The 22,521-nt window shown below is 40.4% G+C and overlaps 4 protein-coding genes across 4 annotated transcripts in view; 3 read left to right on the top strand and 1 right to left on the bottom strand.

Annotated features, from left to right (window-relative positions):
* Window positions 1-4,294, top strand: part of cenpn (centromere protein N) — a 6,044-nt gene extending 1,750 nt beyond the window's left edge. The window contains exons 4-10 of the mRNA XM_023395706.2: window positions 648-721; window positions 840-1,013; window positions 1,118-1,219; window positions 1,981-2,035; window positions 2,190-2,299; window positions 2,482-2,605; window positions 3,281-4,294. Of these exons, the coding sequence (XP_023251474.1) occupies window positions 648-721; window positions 840-1,013; window positions 1,118-1,219; window positions 1,981-2,035; window positions 2,190-2,299; window positions 2,482-2,605; window positions 3,281-3,402 (761 nt within the window). The 3' untranslated portion in view covers window positions 3,403-4,294. The remainder of the gene's footprint in view (window positions 1-647; window positions 722-839; window positions 1,014-1,117; window positions 1,220-1,980; window positions 2,036-2,189; window positions 2,300-2,481; window positions 2,606-3,280) is intronic.
* Window positions 4,295-4,768: 474 nt separating this feature from the next.
* On the top strand, window positions 4,769-12,824 carry atmin (ATM interactor). The gene is made up of 4 exons (XM_023395755.2): window positions 4,769-5,102; window positions 7,479-7,604; window positions 8,582-8,781; window positions 8,889-12,824. Exons 1-4 carry the CDS (start codon window positions 4,818-4,820, stop codon window positions 10,660-10,662), a joined length of 2,385 nt encoding a protein of 794 aa, XP_023251523.1. The 5' UTR covers window positions 4,769-4,817; the 3' UTR covers window positions 10,663-12,824.
* An 88-nt stretch (window positions 12,825-12,912) lies between these two features.
* cunh16orf46 (chromosome unknown C16orf46 homolog) lies at window positions 12,913-16,581 on the bottom strand. The gene is made up of 3 exons (XM_023395756.2): window positions 16,152-16,581; window positions 15,777-16,002; window positions 12,913-15,365 (listed from the first exon to the last, which is right to left on the bottom strand). The coding sequence occupies exons 2-3, from the start codon at window positions 15,978-15,980 to the stop codon at window positions 14,496-14,498; spliced, it is 1,074 nt and encodes a 357-aa protein (XP_023251524.1). The 5' UTR covers window positions 15,981-16,002; window positions 16,152-16,581; the 3' UTR covers window positions 12,913-14,495.
* Window positions 16,582-16,684: 103 nt separating this feature from the next.
* On the top strand, window positions 16,685-21,546 carry LOC111646301 (protein phosphatase 1 regulatory subunit 3E). Its single transcript, XM_023395764.2, has one exon. The coding sequence runs from the start codon at window positions 17,038-17,040 to the stop codon at window positions 17,962-17,964; it is 927 nt and encodes a 308-aa protein (XP_023251532.1). The 5' UTR covers window positions 16,685-17,037; the 3' UTR covers window positions 17,965-21,546.
* Window positions 21,547-22,521: the final 975 nt, after the last annotated feature.

The raw sequence follows: 22,521 nt of genomic DNA, 5'->3' as shown, positions 1-22,521 counted from the left end.
CCTACCCCCTGATAACTTGAACCAAGGTGCTACACTACAAGACCTCTGATAAACATTACCTTTTGTTATAACTCCCTTTCCTGTCTGACCAAATGTCTGTAACCCCAGGTATATGCAAATACAGTTGTCCATCCTTTGTCTTTCACTGTATAACTGTCCCCCTGCCCTACACTCGTGGTCAGTCTACTGCTTCAGAGCCGCTCTGTGTCAGTTGGCTCACCGTATCCTGGGGCACCATTAAACTTACTTCTCTACAGCAAACTTCAAACTAAGGACTTGAGTGAATTTTCTTCAACAGTATATACTCTGTCTGTTTTTCTGGGGAATTCAAAGCAATATTATAATTGAGTTGAGTTTACAATTCAAACCCATATTATTATGTTTATGGCTGCACTATTATATCGAATTTTGATTTTTTCTGAATGCTGATTGGTCTAGCCTAAATTATACCATGCATTGTGAAGGTCTGACAAGTTCTTGGTATGTGGACCAAGTGGAGTTTAGCAGGTTAAATAAAGATATTCCCACATTGGTTGTTAATGGAAGTACAAACTAACAAATGTATTCCCATTTCTGCAGCATTTTGATGGAATAGATCTTAATTGTGTCCCTTTTAATGTACATTCAAAAATTTCTTTGTTTTCCAGATGATGCTCACTCTGTCGAGCTGATGCAGTTTAAGGAGCAATTCAAATCTCACCTCAGTGAGCTCGTAAGACATGTAAGTCCTCCTCATAAAATCCTACCGTTTATACGGTTGCATCATTAAAATATATTTAATGGGCTTCTCTTTGTTTAACATCCTATATTAAAGGTATTCTTTTGACATTGCATTCAAGGTCTCTGTCAAAATAAAGAAGCACACGGATGAAGCTGTATGGATTCGGATTGCGTGGGGAGACAGCTTATCTCGGCCTAACCACCTGAAACCAACATATGTTGTCCACTATCTTCAAACCCCCTATGTCTTTGTGACCAGCCTGACTTCAAAGCAAAAGCCCTTGTTATCCCAGGTGAGGAGTGACTTTTATATTTAATCTTGACTTTGTCAAGTTTCCATGGTATCTGTTTTTTTCTGTCTTTCTATTCCCCTCTAAGAGAGTGATGTACTTTGCAGGCCCTGGTTCTGTCCACCAGATATCATGCTATTAAGGATGCTAACCTCAGTGGACGGAAACTTACTGCCATTAGGGACCTGCTGATGAGGCAATATCAACAGGTAAGCCTGCTATGTTTTTCTTGTTTGTTTGGTTTTTTTTTTTGGGTGGTGCTGCTGGCAGTTAACACCCTGAGGAAGGATGGATGCCCAAAATGTACTTCTGAGCTTTGATTTTTGCCTATTCAGCACCCATCTATATAAACTGAATTTGAACATGTTGAATTATTACTCTGCTCTGTCACTGAGCTCTTCATGTGCAAGTAAAGCTATGTTGTGTAATAGTGTGAGGAAAGGTTTTGACCTTGATGACCACCTGTTGAAGATAATTATAAATTGTTGACATGTTCACCCCTTTTGCACTTCATCTACACTCTATCTACTACTCATCTATTATCTATTGAAAATGTCAATTATGTTGCAGAACTATTTCCCGGTTCTAGTTTGACCTTTGCACCTAGATTTTTTGATGGCAGTTAACGGTGTTTTCACTTTCAAATGAGTGGTTTAGATAATACGGTTTATGTGGAGGTTTGCTGTAATCTTATTAACTGTGTGACTGTTTGGATATGGTCAGAATTATAGTACCACCACTTGGTATAAACTAATAAAATAATAAAAAATTTTGACAAGTCACAGTTGGTGTCAAGGGGGCCACTGTACAAAGACCAACAAGTGTTAAGTAATTATAACTCTCGATAAAGGTTTTCTTGTGAAAAGCCCAGCTGAGGAAGCCAGTTGTGTATTTTTTTCAAAAGATTGAGCTGATGTATATTGTAAATTTTGGTTTGGAGTGGATTCTCACTTCTCTTGTTTGCTTCTAGGCGTTTCCCACAAAATATCCCAGCCCTCTTGCAGAAAAGAATCACACTGTCTCAAGTATGTTTATCAAATCATTCGATCTGAGTTTTATTAATATTTTTTGTATGATGCCACACATATATATTTTTTTTAGCTTTACATGTAGTTCTGGTTAAATTCTGCATTGTCATTTTATTTATAAATTCATTTTTTGCTTTATTTGTATTTATAGACCCACGCATAGAAAGGGAACAAGCTGGACTTGCAGCAAACAGACTTCAGATGGCCTGTGAAGCCTTCGGTGATGGGATGTTACCTCAACTACAGTCTGCTGTTTACAAGGTACCCTGAGACATGCTTGTGTTTAAATTACTGAATGTGTTGAATAAAAGTAGAATAGTAATTAAATATCAGAATCAAAGAAACAAATGTTTCAACTCACTGTCTCAGTGCAAACATGCAAAAACTCAGCACTAATCTGTGCTGTGATCATCTGAATTATGTTTATGTTTATCTTTCCTCAGCTGGAGACAAAATTCAAAGACCACACCAACAAGACCATGACAGAGAGGGATGAGCCTTTCAAATGTGTTGTCAAATTTGCAAGCACCAACCTCCTGGAGTCACTCAGACACTGTGCATCCTCAGGTACAATGAATTTGTTAGTCACAGACATTAAAGAAACCATTTGTGTCTTCACAAGGAAATTATATAATAATAATATATTTAATATTGTAACTCAGTGAAACAAAAAACAATTTTGTTTCATATTACTTGCAATTCCACATTTGACCACAGGGGGGTGCATACACTCTAGAGGAAATATCAACACTGTGATGCTCTTAAATTGTTCTTTAAGAATATGTCATGGTCAGTTGTTATTTATTAGTGATATATTATCAGAAAGTGTTTCCTACTTCTCAACTATCCTTTGAGAACTTTGGTACATTCACGAATGGAGGTGGAAATCAGTAGCAACAGGTAGAAACCAGGATATCTTGTCAAATATACGGGACACATGCATCCCAATTCCCATAAATGCTTTCAAACGTTTTTTCAGTGGCATATTTTCTCACAAGTGGTAGTTCCTCCCATCCAGGAAAGATACAAGAGATTTTGTGCGTAATGTCCTTTGCTTCTGTCAACAGTAACCATCTTGTACAAGAATGAGCTTTTGGAAATCTCTGCCCTTACTACTATGGATTTCTCCATGTATTATTGTTGTCCAGACAAATAGCTGTGATTAACTATCATGTCAACAAAGTCATAAATACATTTTTTCAAGTCAGTTCAACTAATCTAATGTATTTTTATATTTTACAGGGATTGCATCCACCCCTGTCACCCCTCTGCTCTCATCTATCCCTCTAAAAGGAAGGAATTATTTTGTCATCACAGACAATGGCCCGAGTCCCCCTTCACAAATGCATGCATCACAGAACTGATAGGTGAATGACCTTTGATTTAAAGGACTAATGATTTTGCCTGTTTTTACTTCTGCTATGTACAGTCCACCTATGGTTTGCTTTTACTAGTCTATCATTGATCTTTTTAACACAGCTCTTGAAGAGTCATGGCTCCTTGGACCTCAGAATCAATAAATGATGTCTTCTGTCTTTATGCGCTTGCTACTGTAAAAGATGATTGTCATTTTATTATCCTTTGTTGCTGTTCAGGTGGCAGAATGTTTCTGCCACCAAATGTTATATATGTCCAAACTGAATATAAAAGTAGATCTCTTAATCCTCTTTAAGTTTGTAACTTATGTCCCCTAAAAGTCCTTTCACCCCACCCATTAGTTCTCATTCCATCTCCTTTCACCTATCATCCAATGAAAGGTCTACTGGGAGTGAACTTAAAGTTCACTGCCCATACATACTTTGAAAGAGCTATTGGTTTCTTATGTCCATACTGACAGCGGTTTGATTCCCGGCTCCTCTTGTCCACATGTCGAATTGGCCTTGGGCCAGATACTGAACCCTAAATTGCCCCCCATTTGTGTGAATGTGGCTTGTAGTGTAAAGCATTGACTAGAAAAATGCTATGTTAGCGCAGTCCATTTACCATTTAACACAACTCAGAGATGGTTTACTAAATGAACCCCAAAGCCAAAGCTGATATGAGGCTTCAGCAGTATGAATTAGCCAAACCAAGTGGGTATCATCAGTATCATCAAATCACAGTCTGTGTGCTCCAAAGTCCCTCTTTTCTACCCCACTTTACAGATTATCTCATAGACCTTTGATGCCAGCCAAAATCTAAATCATAAAAATCAGAACATCTTTTTTATCTTGCAATGAACCTAACCATTTTTAATAAAGATTGTAACAAAAATGATTGGGACAATTTATGGTGGATAGGCTATGTGATGGTGACACTTTCTATGACATCTAATCTATAATTAGAGGCAGATAAGCCAATGTTGGCCAGTAAAATCAGCACAGCCAATGTATTGGTCATGTTCTACTGACAACACTTTGGTTCATTTGTTAGAGCTAAGTAATAGAATTGCTAAACTGGATAGTATTTCTTTATTTTTTCATCAGCTGTAACCCACAATGGCCTGTGTAGGGTTCGATCAATACATTTACTATAATTTATTTTTAAAACAATTTGGGTCAGAGTAAGAAGGAACATGTAGACTCTGTGTAGGGGACAACGTCTTTTTAAACTGTCACCACACACTATACCAATATCAGAAAAATACGTTTTTTAGTAAACTTTAGATATTTTATTTTGCAAAACGGAAGAATACTAATTATACCGGAAGTACCTGCGCTCCCCCAGCTGTCCTCTCGAGTGAAGGTGGCACAACAGCCTTTCAGGCAAAACTGAGGGACGGTATGCTGCCATTCATTCAATGCTGCTACCGGGGCTATCAGCCAAACACAGAATGGACTGTCAACACAGAAACATGGCTGCCTCTGCAACGGGCAAGGCGAATAACAGAGATAACGCTATAACAGACAGTCCGAAATGCAATGAAGAGTCTCTGTCACAGTCACGGGAAATAATAAAACCCACTATCATGGAGCTGACCAAAGAAGTGAGGACGAACATCCTCTGCACCGTGGAAGGATGTGGCAAGATTCTCCCCAACACACCTGCGCTGAACATGCATCTTGTGAAGTCACATAGAATAAAGGTAAACGATGACAAAACCTGGTTAGTGTCCACAGGGTTTAGGCGTGTGCGTAACTGCAATGCTAACTTGGCTAACTCACTATCGAGTAAACACTGTCATAAGATTGGAAAACGCAAGTCATCCATAACAACTTCGCGTAAGCTAACACAGTGGGGATGCTTAACAAAACAGGAAGGTGTAGTTGACGTTAGATAAAAGTTTATGTAGCTAGTTTTTATGTGGGTGAAGCTGCATAACATTTAAGTTTTCCATTAGCTAGCTAGCTACACTGTAACTAGCTGCTTATGTTATCTATTATTGATTTGGATCACACGTGGTAATCGATTGGTTCTGCATTTTTGGATTCAGATCTCCTCCCTTCGTTGGAGGTTTTGTGTGGTGGACTCGTAGTTGAGGGCAGGAATTTGGCGAGTATCTGATTTGGCTGTGGTAGTGTGTGAAAGGAGGAATCTTTTTAACGTTGTGTGGTAAGAGTCTCTTCGCCTCTCAAATACGACCACACGAGCACTATTGATTTTCTGAGTCTAATATAGTCTACTACTCCTACCACTACTACCACTAAACAGTCAGCAAAATGGAGGCAGTCCAATCATTTGGACCAAAGTTTACCCCCTGACCCTAGTTCTTACGTCCTCACTGAACTGGGCTTTTTCGTGGGAGGCAGTAGCTCACTGTTTCCCCTCCATGAATGAAGTTCTTTGCTGGGCAAGGCTGCCTTTTGTCCTGGAATAGACTAAGCTCTTTGTTTAAAATAGGTGAATGTGAGAATTTGAATGAGGTCTTAGACATAGTCCATTTAGTCCAGCTAGAACAGTGTTTAAAGGCCTAATTTGGCCATACTGTTTGAAAGTTTGAGTATCTTACTATTGGTCTGAACAAACCTGTAAAAGCTATAGGAAGCTTTTGATAGCCAATGTTTAATTCCTGTTCATCCATGTACTAAAAGATGTGTCACTTAGTGAGCTGTGGAAAATTCCTGCCCTGTATGTTGAGTTTATCTTGTGCAGCCACACATTAATCACAGATTGTGTCTTTGGTGTAAAGTGAGAAAAGAGGGCAAGCGGCAGTGCTTCAGTAATGGTTTTTGATTTTGCATCTTTGACTGAAAAGTTATTTTTAATGCACAGCAATTTCAACAGCGACAACAGTGGCAGTGATATTCTGGGTGATATGATGACGAAGTGCCTAAATGCTGGAACTGCTCAGTCTGTATGCTTCCTCTGCATTATTCAGAAATTAGACTACAAGAATGAGGCATGATGTGAAACACCATATCTGTTTATATTACGTCCACTTAGACACCATTGTAGCTATCCTGCATCATTGCACAGCAGTAATGTATTTGCTGATCAGTGACTGTTCATGTCTCTGAACAGGGTAGCTGTCTCCCCCGTGAATACTGATGCATTTCATTTGAGCTTGTGCACTCAGCCCAGATCAGATTCCTTTCATAGGCCTAATGTGACTGTTTTTGCCTTTTAGCTGCCTTTCTATCTTTCCCTTTACAACAAGGAAAAACAGAGTTTAGAGACTGTTACTCAGAAAAAGGATAGAATCTCAGCAATGACTTCGTAAAAGGCTGTGGAAATCTTGACTTGCTTTGTGTTTTGAGCTAAAGCCAACTACTGACTAATGACAAATAATGTCATGACATGACTCAGGATTCAGCCCACAACCATATGATGTAGCTGAAGCAAACTTCAAGAACATTTATTATTTGAAGGATGTGTCATTTTATGCTAATTCCTTATTGATAAACCAGGAGGGTATTTGTCAGCTTCAGCTGTTCGGCTCCCTCCAGTGTTACAGCAGATGGAGGTGACCTTGACCAGTGGAAGGCTGTAGCATTAATGACTGTTATGGAGTCTTGTGGTTTTTATCTGTTTTCACCATGCACACCATAAATTTAGTGTAGGTGCTGTTCTCTATAAAATGCATCATGCTAGTCATCAGTCAAAATGATTTTAATGATACTATGTGCTGACAGCTGGTTTAGCAAGTCTGCCCTGGGACGTTGAGGGGAGGGGTTGTACAGCAAACTGTTAAATTCCAATAGCTGCCAAGCGCATTCATTTCTTTTCTTCATTTCATTTCATCAAGACAAGCAAGGCATAGTACAACCATCACTTTTATTTTTGTAGTCCTGAAAAAAATAGTATAAAACAGCAACATTTTGTATTTTTGATGTACAGCACAGATGGCATTGTGAAAGCACTACAGGTCTTTATGATGGCTGCTTGTATTTATGGTGATATCAGAATTTATGATATTCCTTAACACTCACAGCAAGCTATGCGGAGAACAGGTATAATCTTAACATCTAAAAGCTCTTTTTTGTCCTCTCTCTTTGTCTTTTGCTGCCATTGTCACCCTCAGGATGGTATTGTCAATCCCACGGTCAGAAAGGACATGAAGGGCTCTCAGAAGCTTTACTGCTGTCCCATTGAGGGCTGTCCCAGGGGGCCCAACAGACCCTTCTCGCAGTTCTCCCTGGTTAAACAAGTAAGCTTTTCCTCCACTGACTTGTAAGCCTTTGCATGTAATCACAGTAAAATGATGAAGTTTCAGTTCTGTGAAAGAGCTCTTATTGTAATACTCAACACCAAATATGTTAGAAAAAAAACATTTTGCAGGAATGATGTCATACTGGTGGAGTTTATCACAGATGTAATAATGGTAGAGTTTTACAGAGTGTATGAAAAGGACTGCAAAGGGCTCTACATTCTTTAATATAGTAATGACATATGTCAAACACACTGTAATTTTTCTGTTGCTTTGGAATCTCTCAAGCAAAGCAATAACAAAAGTCAAGAGTTAACTGACATCGTGAAGTAGCATGGGAATGTGGGAGTTGTTGTCTCCCATTGCCATCAGCTACTCCCAGTTAGGATTCCTTCAGTGTCGGTTATGAGGAAATTTTTACCAGGAGCTGAATTATTCGTAGAGGTCTCCTCAGAGGTGTCCTCGCTAAAACAAATGGACCGGTGATGAAATCAGGTAAAAACACTAAATAAAACAGTTTCACCTTAAAAATCAATGTTTCCTTGGCACTGTTTTCGGCAGATACAGGACAACTCAGAGGGACTGGGAGCTGAGCTGTTAAAAAGCTATTAAAATATATAGTTAAAAACGACCAATATCTTAAGTGTAGTGTAAAAATGTGCCTTAAAACTGGATAAAAATTCAATTTTGACCACTTCTGGCAGACTACCACAATGCTTACGCATGCGCAAAGGGGATATGTCGCCGTTGACAGGCAACCAGATGAAACAGACTGTTGCTTTGATTAAAATTACAGAGTTCTCTGTGTTTGAAAATTGATGTAAACATTTGGGATAATGTAAGTACACAACTCAACATAATATATATCATAGATCTAGTCGATTTTAGACATTTTAATGTGGAAAAGTTACATATTATAGCTTTAAAAAGATATCATATTCAATATATTCTTTGTTCTTTGATCTGTTTCATTGTAGCACTTTATGAAGATGCATGCAGAGAAGAAACACAAGTGCTCCAAGTGCAACAATGGGTACAGCACAGAGTGGGACCTAAAGAGGCACATAGAGGACTGTGGGAAGACCTACCACTGCACATGTGGATGCCCCTATGCCAGCAGGGCTGCTCTACTATCACACATCTACAGGACAGGACATGAGATTCCCACAGAACACAGGCATGTACATTCATAGTGGAGAGTGTTTTTTATTGAAACTTTGTATAAGTTCTGGCTAAAAATCCATTTTGGCTGACTTTTTCTGTATCTGTTTTGTTTCTTTACAGAATTCCTCCAGTAAAAAAGCGAAAGATGGAGAAACTGTTAAGTGGTTCTGAAAAGGTTAAGAGCATTGAGTCAAGCTGTCAGATCATTCCTGCTACTAAAGAGCTGACAGAGACTGCTCTCCCTTCTCATACAACTGTTCAAATCCCAGACTCAGTGAGTCAGAACTCAAACCCACGTAAGAGCCTCCAGAAGTTGCTTCTACCAAAGCCCAAGATGGCATTGGTTAGTGTGCCTGTGATGCAGCTAGCGCACCTGCCTGTCCTCCTTCCATCCACAGAAAGTGGGGCTCTGAGGTCTGTAGTGCTGGCAGTAGACAGCCAAGGTTCCCTCAGCACTCTTCACCTCCTGCCACAAGCCACAGGAGCGGTGGTACCCCAACTTGATGCTAAGAGTTTGGGTTTCAAGGATAGCATGCCTACTTCCCGTTCTAGCCTGGGGCCCATTAGCACAGGGGTCCAGGTCAGTTTGGATGCAGATGACTCGCCCAGCAGCCTGGCAGGACAACCAACATTCACTTCCACCAACATTCAGACAGACAAATCATACTTGTCAAAAATGCCCACAGGGTTGGGTGTTGGGGAGGGAATAGGCTTGTGCTCTGTGGGTGAGTCCTCAGTATCATCCTGTTCCCAAACAGACATCAGCGTGAGTGCTCAAGTCCTCCTCCCCGTCAGTGTTGAAACCCAGACATTCTCCTCCCGAGCCAAAGCCACATCTTCTATTGGAGCTCAGACAGATAGCCAGTGCCTGAGCCAAATTCCTTGCTCCTCCTCAGCTGTGCCCCCATACAAAACCAGGCAGACACAGACACATTTTGCCATGCCACAATCAGAAGAGAAGGCTCAGGTCCAGACTATCATGTGCACTGACCTATTTGACAATGACTCCCTGAGTGTCTCCACCCAGACAGCTCTGGACTTAGATGACACCCTCACTGCTGCAGGAGACAGTATATATGAGGACTCAAAGTCAGCAGGTGGTATGTGTTTTGGGGTGCAGACAGATGAGCTCAACTCAAACAACATGGCAGACAACCAGACCCAAACAATGACCTTGTTAAATGACTTAGAAAACATTCTGTCTGACAGCATGTCAGGCCACCAGGTGCTCACTGAGGCCTCCGCAGGCTGTGGTTCAGGTCTGGGCTCTGTTCAGGAGCAACACAACGGCATAGACTTTGACTTTGAAGAGTTCCTCAATGCCGTGCACATCCAGACACAGACAGAGGAGAGTGAGTTGGGAGGATTGGGCAATGACACGCCTCTGGAGTCTCTGGACATCCAGACACAGACAGACTTCCTCCTGATTGATGAATTGGACCAAAGCGAAGGACCAAGTCGAACCCAAGCCAGCGACCTGGAGCTATTTGATACTCAAACTCAAACTGACCTCAATTTCCTGCTGAACGCTGGAAGCCACATGCCCCTGAGCAGCATCCTGCGACATTCAAGCTTTTCTATGAGCACCGAGTCCTCAGATACAGAAACACAAACCGATCTCCCTTCATTTGCCACTGGCCTCTCTGCTCAGACCCCTGTCAGTCAGGGTGAACATGCACGGCTGCTGAACAGCACAGAGACACAAACTGTGACCAGCCAAGCAGAAGGCCTGGGACATCTCTTCCTGACTAGCAACGAAACACAAACTGTCATGGATGATTTCTTGTCAGCAGACCTTGCGTGGAATATGGAGTCCCATTTCAGCTCCGTGGAAACCCAGACATGTGAGGAGCTTTGTGCTCTCTTTCAGCACCCTGAGAAACCCAACAGCTGAAGCCCTCTTAGTGAAGCTGCCTAAGCTTTTGCAGTACAGGTCTCTGATATCTGCCTCTTCCTGTAAGAGGAATCAGTCTATGCTGTCTTCTGGTGGACCATAGTCTTAGCAGTAAGAAGTCTGAAAATGTCTTTGAACATTCCACTGAGGTCATCATGTCCAGAGCCTTTCCAGGTGTATATCCTGGCTGCTGTGCTGCACTTTATTAGCTCAGTGGGCATGGTTTATCAGCTCCTCTGACCGTTTACATATTTATTTGCACATGAAGTAACATATTGTATGTGTCTTGTCTTAAATGCCAGTTTACTTCTATATTTCAGTGTATAACCACTGTGTATGGTTTTCACTGTTTGGTCTTACTAGCAATTTAAAAATGACTTAACATTTCATCAATGTTAGATCTGCACTTAAAAGGGATGACATCTTTTGCTGTGCCTGGCTGTCAGGAAATGGCTTATAAAATTGTTACCCTGTATAACAGCTTTCAGATATGCATATACTGCATGAACACAGTTTCATCTCAATCGTACAGTGCACAATATTGTACATGTAGATTACGTATGTTCGAAATGTGCATGGAGCCTTCACTTGGTCAGCAGCACAAACATAAAATACCAATTCTCCGCTTGTGTATCTGATGGATGCCTCTTTGATGTTGCCTTGTCAGCAGCAGCAAAACTATAAACTAGTAAACCAGTGGAAAACTTGAGCAGTGATAATCAGTTTTAGATAATTAAACCCTGTAAAGCCTTCAACTAGGCATTGATCAAAGCTGTTAAGATGCATCTTTGAAATATACCGTTAGTCATGCAGATGTGGCACAAGTATAAATGAAATGTTTGTCTTGTCGGTTGTTGCACACCTTTCATTGAAATGTGATTGTGAAGTTTGATGTTTCGTAAACACGTTTTTTGTGTCTGGGTCTCCATAGCTAAGCAGTCAGTTCAAGTCAGTAAGCAAAATAGGCTGTCATCATCTTATTCATTAGCTGGGTGTAAGTGTATACAGTAGCAGTGCTCTGTGCTGAAGTGATCCAGTGATGTTAACTATACAGAAACACATTGTGGATTACAGCTAGGATTAGCACAGAGTTATTGTATGTATTCACCACCTGATTTGGACTGAAAGGAGTCCTGTTGAATATCTTCTATGAAAATGATTAGTTTCCACCCTTAACAATTTGGACACAGTATTTTAGTTTATTGCAATTATTTTTACTCTGTTCTTCAAGCATTTAAACTTAATGTTTTGATTGTGTTTTTCATTATACTGTTGCACTGAGTTACCTCATTATCCACAGGCACCACATACAGACTGCGTTCCACTAGGCAATATAGAGCTGTAGGCCTTGTTTATTTGTTCATTTTGTTACGTTGGTGCCTTAACCTAAGTATTAACTTTAGTTCTGTTACAGACAATTGAATTTGCTGCTTTGAGGTAAAATATTTATCAGAATTATACAAGAATATGTTTTGGAAAATCACACTAAAAAATTGTCAGAATCCTTTCTGTCTTTGCTTTGCATGTTTAGTACGTTCTGTATTGGTATTTTCATCATGGTTGCATGAAATATTGGAATGTCCCTAATTGTTCTCCATAGTTTCTATGGAAAGATTTATGTTCTGTCACATGAAAATAATGCTATGCAGCATTTTACTGAAGAGTTTGTTTGATGCCATCTTACTATTTTTATGGAGGGATGGTTAATGCTGATACAGTTTATAGATGTTTGTAGAAACTGAAGAATGTGCCCAAGTTTAACATGCTCTATTTTTTGCACCATATCCAAATAGTTTAAGGATAATTTCCATTTGTGAATAAGGATTTTTGACATTCATATCAACTTCAACATTTCTTGTATTTACATTAGTACTTCTTGGTTGTGGTTCTTGATTACAAATACAGCATAGCTGCTCCCCGCTGGTTTAGTGGCATGGGGGAAAATTACTTGCTTACAACAGAACTATGTGTAGAAGCCATGTCAGTCTCAAGTGTCAGTGCTTTATTTTCCCTTCTGTAAGAAGTGCATGCTGATATTTTCCCAGCACAAAATATTTGTTTTAACTGAATTTGAGTTTTCTTGCCTGTAGTAGAGTTAATGGTTGCCTTGATTAATTGTTGAAGCTACACTACAGATGTCACAAATAAACTGCTGGAAAGTATATATTGTATTCCTTATCAGTTAGTATAGAACAAAGGTAGGAGAAGAAAAACTGGGGTACATGTTGCCACAATGGGTGTCTACTACTATTTAGTTAGTTGGACTTTATTGTCCCTTTTTCACAGCGCTGTACATCACAGGGAAAATCAGCATTACACTTTACACACAACATCATACAATAATGACAGGAAGAAATATGTGTACAACACAACAGTGACAGGCAATACAACATGAGAACAAGACATGTATTACCAAACCCATTCAGAATGGAACAGTTTAGGGCAGCTATTGCTGCAGATACCAGGCTTTTGCCAAAGCAAGGCCTTCTGCACCCCAGGTGCTATTGTATTTGCAGTACATGTGATGGCCCCAGAATTAAGCTCTGTGAGGTTGGATGTGGGAAGACCTGTTACCTTGGCAGCAGTCTGGGTTATGTGTGTGAGTTTGGCCCAGTTTGCGAGAGAGAGCATGTTTAAGAAATAGTTGGAGCAGTAGATCAGGATGGGTTGAACAGTACATTGGTACAGCGGTAGGAGGGGATGGAGGGCAACATGGAGTCCGTTGAGTTTCACACATCAACCATGTTTGGTATGGGGATATAAAATGCACAGATTTTGATGATTCCTTCTTCAGTGTGCAATGTATTTTGTTCTTCTGTGCAAAACTACAAGCTTAAAGGAGCACCATGATAGATTTCAGTAGGTTGACCCTTTCTCATACTTATTATAGAACAAAATAAAACTTCATAAAACTTCATAGTATTGTGTATTTCATCTTTTTACCAAATATAACAACCCTTTACAAATCAGTTCTAAGTAACCATTTTATTTTATGTACACATTCAGGTAAGACAAACATTTGATTTGATTAGGTTAACACTTCAGCTCTTTTGATTATAGAACAACCCACTATATTACTCTTTTATTTTACAAGGCAGCTAAACCCTAAAGAGGTAGTGTAATAAGTATCAATCATGCAAGTTTAAAAAGTATTGCAAGATGTGGCTGGTCTTTGGAGACCAAAATGCCATGCAGTATATTCAGGGATCTCGGCATAATATTGCACTGATAACCCTTGTACACTGTACAACCCAGACCCCATCCATAGCCACCAGAAAACACTTATACCTTCCGATATAAAACTGAAAGTGCACTGAGCAGATGCAGTAGTTTGGCCACAGCTTATATCATGCATAGACAGAAACTACAATGCGATACTAAAGTTCTGACAGAGCTTTAGTGTAGGTTGTAGTTTAAAAAGCAGAACATGTGCCTGGCAGGCACACAACCAGGCTTCTTATGAGGTAGTTGCACCGTTGCTAGGTAACTAGAACAGCTGAAAAAACACTTGTGGGAACTGGTCAGAACAAAATAAAGGCCCAAAAGACATATGGAGCGTAACATTTCAACATTGACAATTAATGTTATTGTAAGTATGGTCTGACATGTGCCAAAGAGGACTGACTGAACTCTTAACACTAAATGAATTACCTCCGCAATGAGTTACTTTTATGAACATGTTTCATACATTGATTTAATTCTTCCAGCTGACTATTGTAATGGAAATACCATATGATGCATTGGTAAAACAGATTTTACTTCGTTGAACCTGAGAGTTTAAAGCTGTAAAATACTGAATACTAAGGCCTCATACAGAGTGACAGCATACAGTATTAAGAAAACAGGCAGCTGGGGTGCATATGGGCTTGTGCACCTGCTGCAGTGCTGGTGTGGAGGGCCTGTGTCAGGCTCTTGCCCATTGAGTATCTCCTGTGGTGCACTGTGTCAGGTTTGGAAGAAATAGGTACCTGATACCTCTTGGAGACAGAAACACTTACAGCAGAGAACAAGTGGGGGTTATGTTGACATGTCCGGTACTTGGAGGTCAGAGCTGCAGAGTAATTGGGAAGCTCTGTATTAACAGCAGGGTCCACTCTTGTTCCTCTTGTCTCACTCTTATCATCAAACATGAAACAGTTTTCCTCTAAGGTTTCTCCCTCTGAGGCCTTCCTCCCACTGCAGAGGTGGCCACCGACCTTGGGATTCTGGTGTGGTGACTTGATTGGTGGTAAAAATGTGAAGTTTTTAATGGGAACAACTGTATTATTGGACCTGTGGCTGTGGCTGACTCTCTGAGGCTTAGTGGGCTTATTCTCTGACACAGAGTATTTTAAAGACAGATGGTGAAGCTGCACAGGAGTCCCTCTGAGCATCCCTTCCGCCTCCATCTTTTCTTCGAGTAAGAGGTGTGACGTAGTTTTCTTCATGGCACTGAGGACAGGCCATTCTGAGGCATCTGGCTGCAGGGCCGCCACAGGAGTGTTACTCCAAGATCCCACCTGCTGATTTAATGGCATGGATTTCTTTAAGTTGTTATGAGAGCCTGCATGCGACTCACAGCTGGCTGAGCTGTCTGCATTAAGGAGTGTTGGGTCAACAGATACGGTGGTTGGGTTGTCAGCCTCCTTGTGCTTTGGTTTCCTGTATCTCTTCTGAGTCAAAAGTATGCAGCTCAGTGGTGCAACTCTGGCCCAACCTCGGACCTGGTTTACAATGAAATAACTTGTTCAATATGAAAACAGTTTTGAAAATACACCAGAGAAATTACTTATTAGGCCAAGTTAAAATGAAAAGTGAGGAAGTTGAAATTATGCTAATATTGATATGTGATATTGTATCAATATGATACCAATATCTGACAAATTACCATATAGATAAGGGTTATATCAACAGTTGAGAATATAATTAATTAAAAATTAGCATTAGATATTTAATAGTTGTTCTCATTTGAGCCTGTAGGTTACATAATTTTGCTGCTGACTCCAAACTGTGTTAGAGGACACAAAGAATCATCATATATAACTGGTACAACTCACTTTAAAGGTAACATTAAGTACATCAGATAAAAGCAGGTAGTAAAAAGTTTTGTAGCAAGAATATATTCATTCACTTACAGCTTCTTCCAAACCAGAGTAACAGTGATACTCATATGGCTCCAGTTCTTTCAGGGAGTCCTCCTCACTAATATCTAGAAGGACATCAACATGTCTCCTCTCTGGTGTCCTGTAAGGCTCTTCCCCAACTGCGTCCTCCTGTGTTGGAAGCTCCTCGTCTGATCCACCAACAGCTGTGCGAGCCACTTCTTTAAAGGTCGCCATTATTTAGTTAGCTTTTGTAGATCTAGAGGAAGACATAAAAAACCAGAGTATAGGCTACCAAATATAAACTGTAAAATGTAGCCTATATTGTTTTGCGCAGTCAGTTTTTGCCTGAAACGTTAGAAACCTGGAAAACGTTACACCAGTTTGTCAAAGTCAGACTTCACTCACCATACTGAGGCAGGCTCAGTCCCTGTTGCATTTTGAATGTGTTTGTATCACTATTCTCTTGCCAGAATTCACCACTCATAAAGAAGCATTGCTATCCGTCGTGAGGAGTAGTTTTCTCTCTGGTCGACAGAGTTTTCCCTAACAGACGTGTAGAGGCGACGAATGCCTTCAGAGACTAGCCGCAACGCTGTCGTCATGACAACCCGTACGTGCGGCACCGGAAATATGTGACGTACAGAAAATGGGAGGGGATGGGCAACTGTTGCAGCCCTGACTGGCCCAGATGAATTATTACATCTGTTATGTAATAGGTCTAACTACATCACAAAAATGCCCCCAAACTAAGTTCAAATGTGTTTAAAATAAATCTTTATTTCTTTTATTTGGCCTATCGAGGTCACTATGATGCCAAAGTGTGAAAAAGCGGAAGTTAACCGGTGGTTTTGAGGAGGAAACCATCTTGATTAGTTGCTACGTTCAGTTCTGCACGTAGATCCTAAGTAGCCGTCAAACTCTGAACACAGGCTCAAGTCAGCTGTGAGAGGACATTGCATGTTCACCACATGGAAACGGAAGCGAGGGCTGGTTGTTGTGAAGAGAGAGGTATTCTCGTTTTATCCTTTTTTTTTTTTGCAGTGAGCAGACAGTGAGATATTTTATTCACACACGCCGAAATTTAAAAGTGACCGATCAGCTGGAGCACACTCGCACGTTGCACAACAACAGCTTGGTTTATTGGTGCAGCCCTGCATAGTGTCAGCTTCTGACGCAGCCTGAGCACCTATCCGCGAGGGGGACACTGACACCTGACGGCTCCATCTCTTAACTCTCCGGTATTTTTCATCACGACCACTTCGGTTCTGCAGTGCAGGGACTGCTGCGTTTTATGGAAGCAGAGTCTGGGCATACTGTCGTGGTCATGCTGCCTCCAAAGAACTGCCTGCCGAGGAACTACAGCTGCATAGCTGGACTGTTCGGAAGCCTGGCAGCGGCAAACCCGCGGCTTGATGATGGGGAAGACTTTGACTTGATGAACGGTACTACCTGTGAGCCCATCGAGAGCCCGGTGGTGGACGAGAGACCACGGGGCAGAGAGGTTTTCCAGAAACCTCAGCAGAGTCCAAGCCTGCGTCGGAGATGCAAATCGTTGCCTACACCCACAGAGAGAGCAAAGTTAGAGATCTCCCGCAGCAGAAGTCCAACCAGTCAAAAGAAAGTCCGGTTCGCCGACTCTCTGGGCCTAGAGCTCATTTCAGTGAAGCATTTCGATGATACAGATGTGCCAGAGGTGCCAGAGCGCATCCTGGCAAAACTACCCAAAGGACCCCTCCAACTTAATCATTTGGACACAAAATTCCCCCGGGCTCCTACACAGTCTGTGTTCATGGAGTTGCAGTTTGCCAGTCCCGGTATTCTCCCCGGCTTTGAGCAGAAAGTGAGGGAGGTGAAAGTCATGTTGGAGAGCGTTGAGGCAGACGAATTCAGCCTCTCCGGTTTTGTGAGGGTGTTGAATCTGGCTTTCGAAAAGAGCGTCTCTTTGCGGTATTCATTAAACAACTGGATAACATTTATGGACAGTTTGGCGTCCTATGTTCCCAACTCAAGCGACGGTGACACCGATAAATTCTGTTTTAAGATCGTCATGCCTACCTACCTCGAAAACGGAGGCACATTGCAGTTTGCAATTAAATACTGTGTCGGCGGGGAGGAATTCTGGGACAATAATAATGGGAACAACTACAAAGTGCGGCGTCACCAGTTCAAGATATCCCCACCGCGGGAGTGGGAGAATGGATGGATTCACTTTATCTGAGCTTTGTAGTCTGCAGTGGCACACTGCGTGCGTAATTTGCGCGTAATTGATCCCCGGGTACCTTAAATACGACTGTAGCCTGTTAAAATGATTTTCTCTGCCATTGTCAGATAGCCAACATACATTTTGTGACACAGAAAATAATTTGCCCTGCTGTGGTGACAGACTGAGTGTTAAGGACCACTGTGTAAGCCTTTGGTAGGTGTCAGGTGTGGGATGCTGTTAGATAATTTGCCTTGATGTCAGGGCTCTGTACAGCTTGGTGCCCTTTGGGAGGGCATGTTCATGTTATGTAATGTAGAAACACGTGCCACGGAAAACGTGCTGGGAAATGCCGACTCCAGGCTTCACTGTTCATTTCAGGAGATGCCGTAAATTTATTAGATGGCACAGTGTTATTAAAAAAAATAATATGTTTTGCATGTGTGCAAAAATATCGACTTAATAGGAAACAGCGTTGACAGACAGAAATATGCGAAATATGTTTTATTTTATTCGAATGCATTTAATGTATAATTTCCCACTGTCATGCCATTGAAAATGCCTTATTTTAAGCCATGATGTGGGAAGTTGTGCATTGAATGTCATACAGTAATTTCTTCATTAGACTTGAATATACAAAATGCATTAAATAGGCACTGGGAAACAGTCAGTGTCCATACATCTGCAGGCTTTAATCCAGGGACCCCATACATAGTCACAAACCTGCCTTTTACACATAGGTATATTTGCTCCTATTCAACACCAATTTTATATTTTTTCCTGCATTAATGTAAAAATTGTTAAATATTTTTGCCAAATTTACAAATCAAAGAGGCCTAACCGAAGATCTCAAAAAAGGTTTTTTTTTTCTGAAAAAACAATTCCCCATATTATAACAGCATCATGCATATTCCACCAAATCAGAAAGACTGTGATTATAAAAAATGGGCTTCAACATTCCCCTCCTGCACTGAAGGATTATTTCCAGAATGAACCCCTTGAACGTGGCTGTTGTTCTCCCAAGGAAAATAGATTTAGTAGCCGTATCAAAGATAAAATTTACCTCAGATTACTTGTGGATTTTTTCCCATCTTCTTCAGGTTGATCGATATAAAACAGATGTTATTTTCACAGTAATAATTTTCTAACAGATATGTTCAAACAGAAAAGTATTATTGTACATTTGCAGATTCAAAACACAGTGCTTATTCATTTCTAATGTTTTCGATTACACTGTGTAACTTTTTCACAGAGCAGTGTTGTCTGTAGACAAAGTAGCTATTGCACGGACGTGTGCGTTTTAACCAGCTTCTGCCCCTGTAAAGGTACATGATAGCCATCACTGTGTAAGAATAGTGCTGCTCCTTACACTCCTCACACATGAGCAAAAGGGTATGGATCACATGACTAGCCAATATTTCCATCCATATATTGCAAACTGTCTGATTGCTTCATTTTCATACAATATGCCTTGATGTTACACAGTAGTCTTCCAAACCTGCTCCTGATCATGTACGCATTCTTTATGGCAAACGGACTCTCTTGTTTCAGGCGCATTTGTTTGCCTAAATGCAGTTATTCATCATGCTTTTTCTTTAGTTGTATCATAATGTCAGTGTTTGTGAGTGTGTGGAGAGTTGAGACTCCAGTTCAGTAAGTAGAGGAACAGCCAGGGTGCTTTTAATTTCCATGCTCTGACTGTAATCTCAACATCACTTTGGGCTTTGTTTACATCATCATGGCCTCAGAGGGATGCTCTCCACTGAACGAGGCCATCAGGTCGGGATGTGGATAAAAGACTATTCCTGTAACCACTTAGTTTTTTTGGAGCAGCTCCACTGTGAATCCATCACTGTTTGTCTCAAAATCTGACACGGTTTGTGTCATTGCAGCGCTACACCTGATGTTGTTAGAATAGTTTTTTAGTTTTTTTCTAAAAATGAGACATGGCCTGTGGTAAGTTGACATTTACTACCACTCAGCTTAGCTTTATCATGTACAGAGCTGCATATATCTCATCTGTTCATTTAAATACACTGTGGTTATAAAAGGTCTGGCTATAGCAGAGCTTACTGTGTGTTATGTTGTTAGATCAGTGGGTATTTACATATTGTCTGCTTTGGTGTATGTAAACTTTGTTCAAGCATCCATGCAGTGCAAGGCCAAAAAGCATTAATTATCCAGGATGAGACGACTGATTTGGGGATGGAGAGATGCATCAATACCAATCAATCACTCCCAACAAAGGATGTGATTTTTCAAATTTTACATCTGATCAGATTTGCTCTATATAGTGTTGGGAGTTACTGACACAAATGACTGTGTGAATATGATATGTGCTCTGTTTTCCATAACACGTAACTCTGGTTTAAGATTCCAAAAGCTGTGAAAACTGTAAGAAATCAGTGCTATCTCCCACACTGCTGTTGTTATTGGTGCATCCCTACCATAAGAAGGGCTTCTGGTTTGATTAGATTTTCACCTCAATGTACACATAACATTTTGCATCAGAGTTCACTGATATATAGATATGTATGTAAATGTGTTAATGTTTCATATTGAATGTCTTCCTATTACTGTTCTATGTTGTGTGTATTTTGAAGCATTTTAAAAGCAGACTTGAGGGACGTGAATGGTAAAAGTTTGTTATCTGATGATCCTGTGAAGCTGGAAGATAAATTGTGAACCTAAACTTAAAGAATTCCGAAAAGCACACTTAGGAATAACATCATTCTTCAGGGCCGTTTAAAATAAGGCTGATGATAGAATTGGCGTTACCATGAATTGTGATATTTTGTCTCAAAATTATGTTTTATATAATGGTAAGATATTGCAGAATTTTGCCTGAAATGCAGACCAAAATGTGAGCAGTGTATCTGAATGAAATGAAACATTGGAAACCACATGTGCACAGCTATAGGTGTACACTGCCTTACTAAACCCTAAGTTTACTTAGAGACATGTAAAAAAAGATGGGAGATGGCAAGTGCTGGTTTGTTAAGAAATAATGTGACTGCAGAACATGTGAACAGTGGACAATGATGATGACCATATCTGGGAAAGAGGGATAACATGAGATGCACTGTGGCGTTTTGAGTTTTTGACCTGAGTGACTTATGATTGTAGCTGATACTGAGCAGACTCAGTCAAAGCAGGTCTTATGCACTTTGAGTGAGAACAAGGAAAGGGGCATGGTAGATAAATGAAAGCTTCTCCTGTGAATAGCTACTAACCAAGATGTTTTCCTTTCTTTCTCATATTTTATTGCACTTTTCTCTCACTGTGGAAAACCTCAATCACCTCTGTCTAATTTATAACCATTGTGTGGCACTGGATTTTTTTATTCTTGATTTGCTTTCTAGTCAGTGAGTTTATTGTTTTCTGTAAATCCTATGCAGCTCGCTTTGTGTTGTAACATCAGCAGTCATCTGACTGTTTTAATCTGTACTATGAGTCTGTCTATTTCTTATGTTGAAGTGAATGTTAACCATGTTTGCATGTATTGATTGAAACATACCTTTATTTTTACGTTTTGTTTTTAATGTAACCTATATTTTGTTAAAACAATGGTTAATAAATGCATTTGTGATGATAACCAAACACCCTCTCAGTGCTTTAAGCTCACAATCACCTGATGCAATCTTTATACTGTCGCCTTCATTCAGTTTCTCTTAGTTTATGATGGGAACATTGAATGCAATCTGTTGCATAATAGTGGGATCATAGCTATTATTCCAAAATCTTATCTCTTGGACTCAAGCAAACATCCACAGTTTACTGTTATTATAACATAAATTAAGATGTTACTGTTATATACGAGTAGTGTCTGACTGCAGACTGTGCATGTTCCCAAGGGGTCTGACTGTTACATCAGCGGAGCATCTCATTTGCAAAGGGCTGCTGCTAGTCCCCATTCATAAAGTGACACACCACAGTGGGCTGTTGCCATCGCCATTATAGACATGGCTGCGGACATGTCCTTGAATCGATTACAGTCTGACGTAACCCCCCCCCCGCGTGTTTATGAAAGGGAGGGGTTGGGGCTTAGAGCAGGAAAAGGTGCAGCAGGAGCTCGGCAAAGGCACAATAAGCAGACAATAAAAGAGCGTGTAAACAGATAAGGATATGATAGTATGTGTGACTTTTTTGCTTTTGGTTACATCTATTTTGAAATCAAGGGATAAGCTCTGTACATTATGAAACATCCTCATGCCTCCATACATACCCCACAGATCACATATCATCATATGTTTATATGTTATGCATACAGTATAAATAGCCTACTAACTCTACTCAAAAGATTCCTCATTTATATGTGGCATAGTTCTATTTCATAGCCTGACTTTTTCTGGCCTGACTAGGTTGTATTTTGGTTAACACATTCTAACACATCTACGGTGTTTTCACTTTCAACAATTGTACCAGCTTGCTCTTTAAACAGCATTGGTAATTCTTATTTAGTAAATACTAAGCCAACTGCCATGTGATTAAATAAAGCCACAGTCTCTAGAGTCCATCAGCGAATGCCATTTAATCGCTGATAATGGAACTTTAATATAATTCTTGACTGATGAA

Source organism: Seriola lalandi, unplaced genomic scaffold (genome assembly GCF_002814215.2).
Source record: "Seriola lalandi dorsalis isolate HSWRI2012SDOR001 ecotype SW California unplaced genomic scaffold, Sedor1 jcf7180002054968, whole genome shotgun sequence".
NCBI lineage: Eukaryota > Metazoa > Chordata > Actinopteri > Carangiformes > Carangidae > Seriola > Seriola lalandi.
Note: the sequence above shows the minus strand (reverse complement) of the source record. Positions and strands in the feature narration are given on the sequence as shown.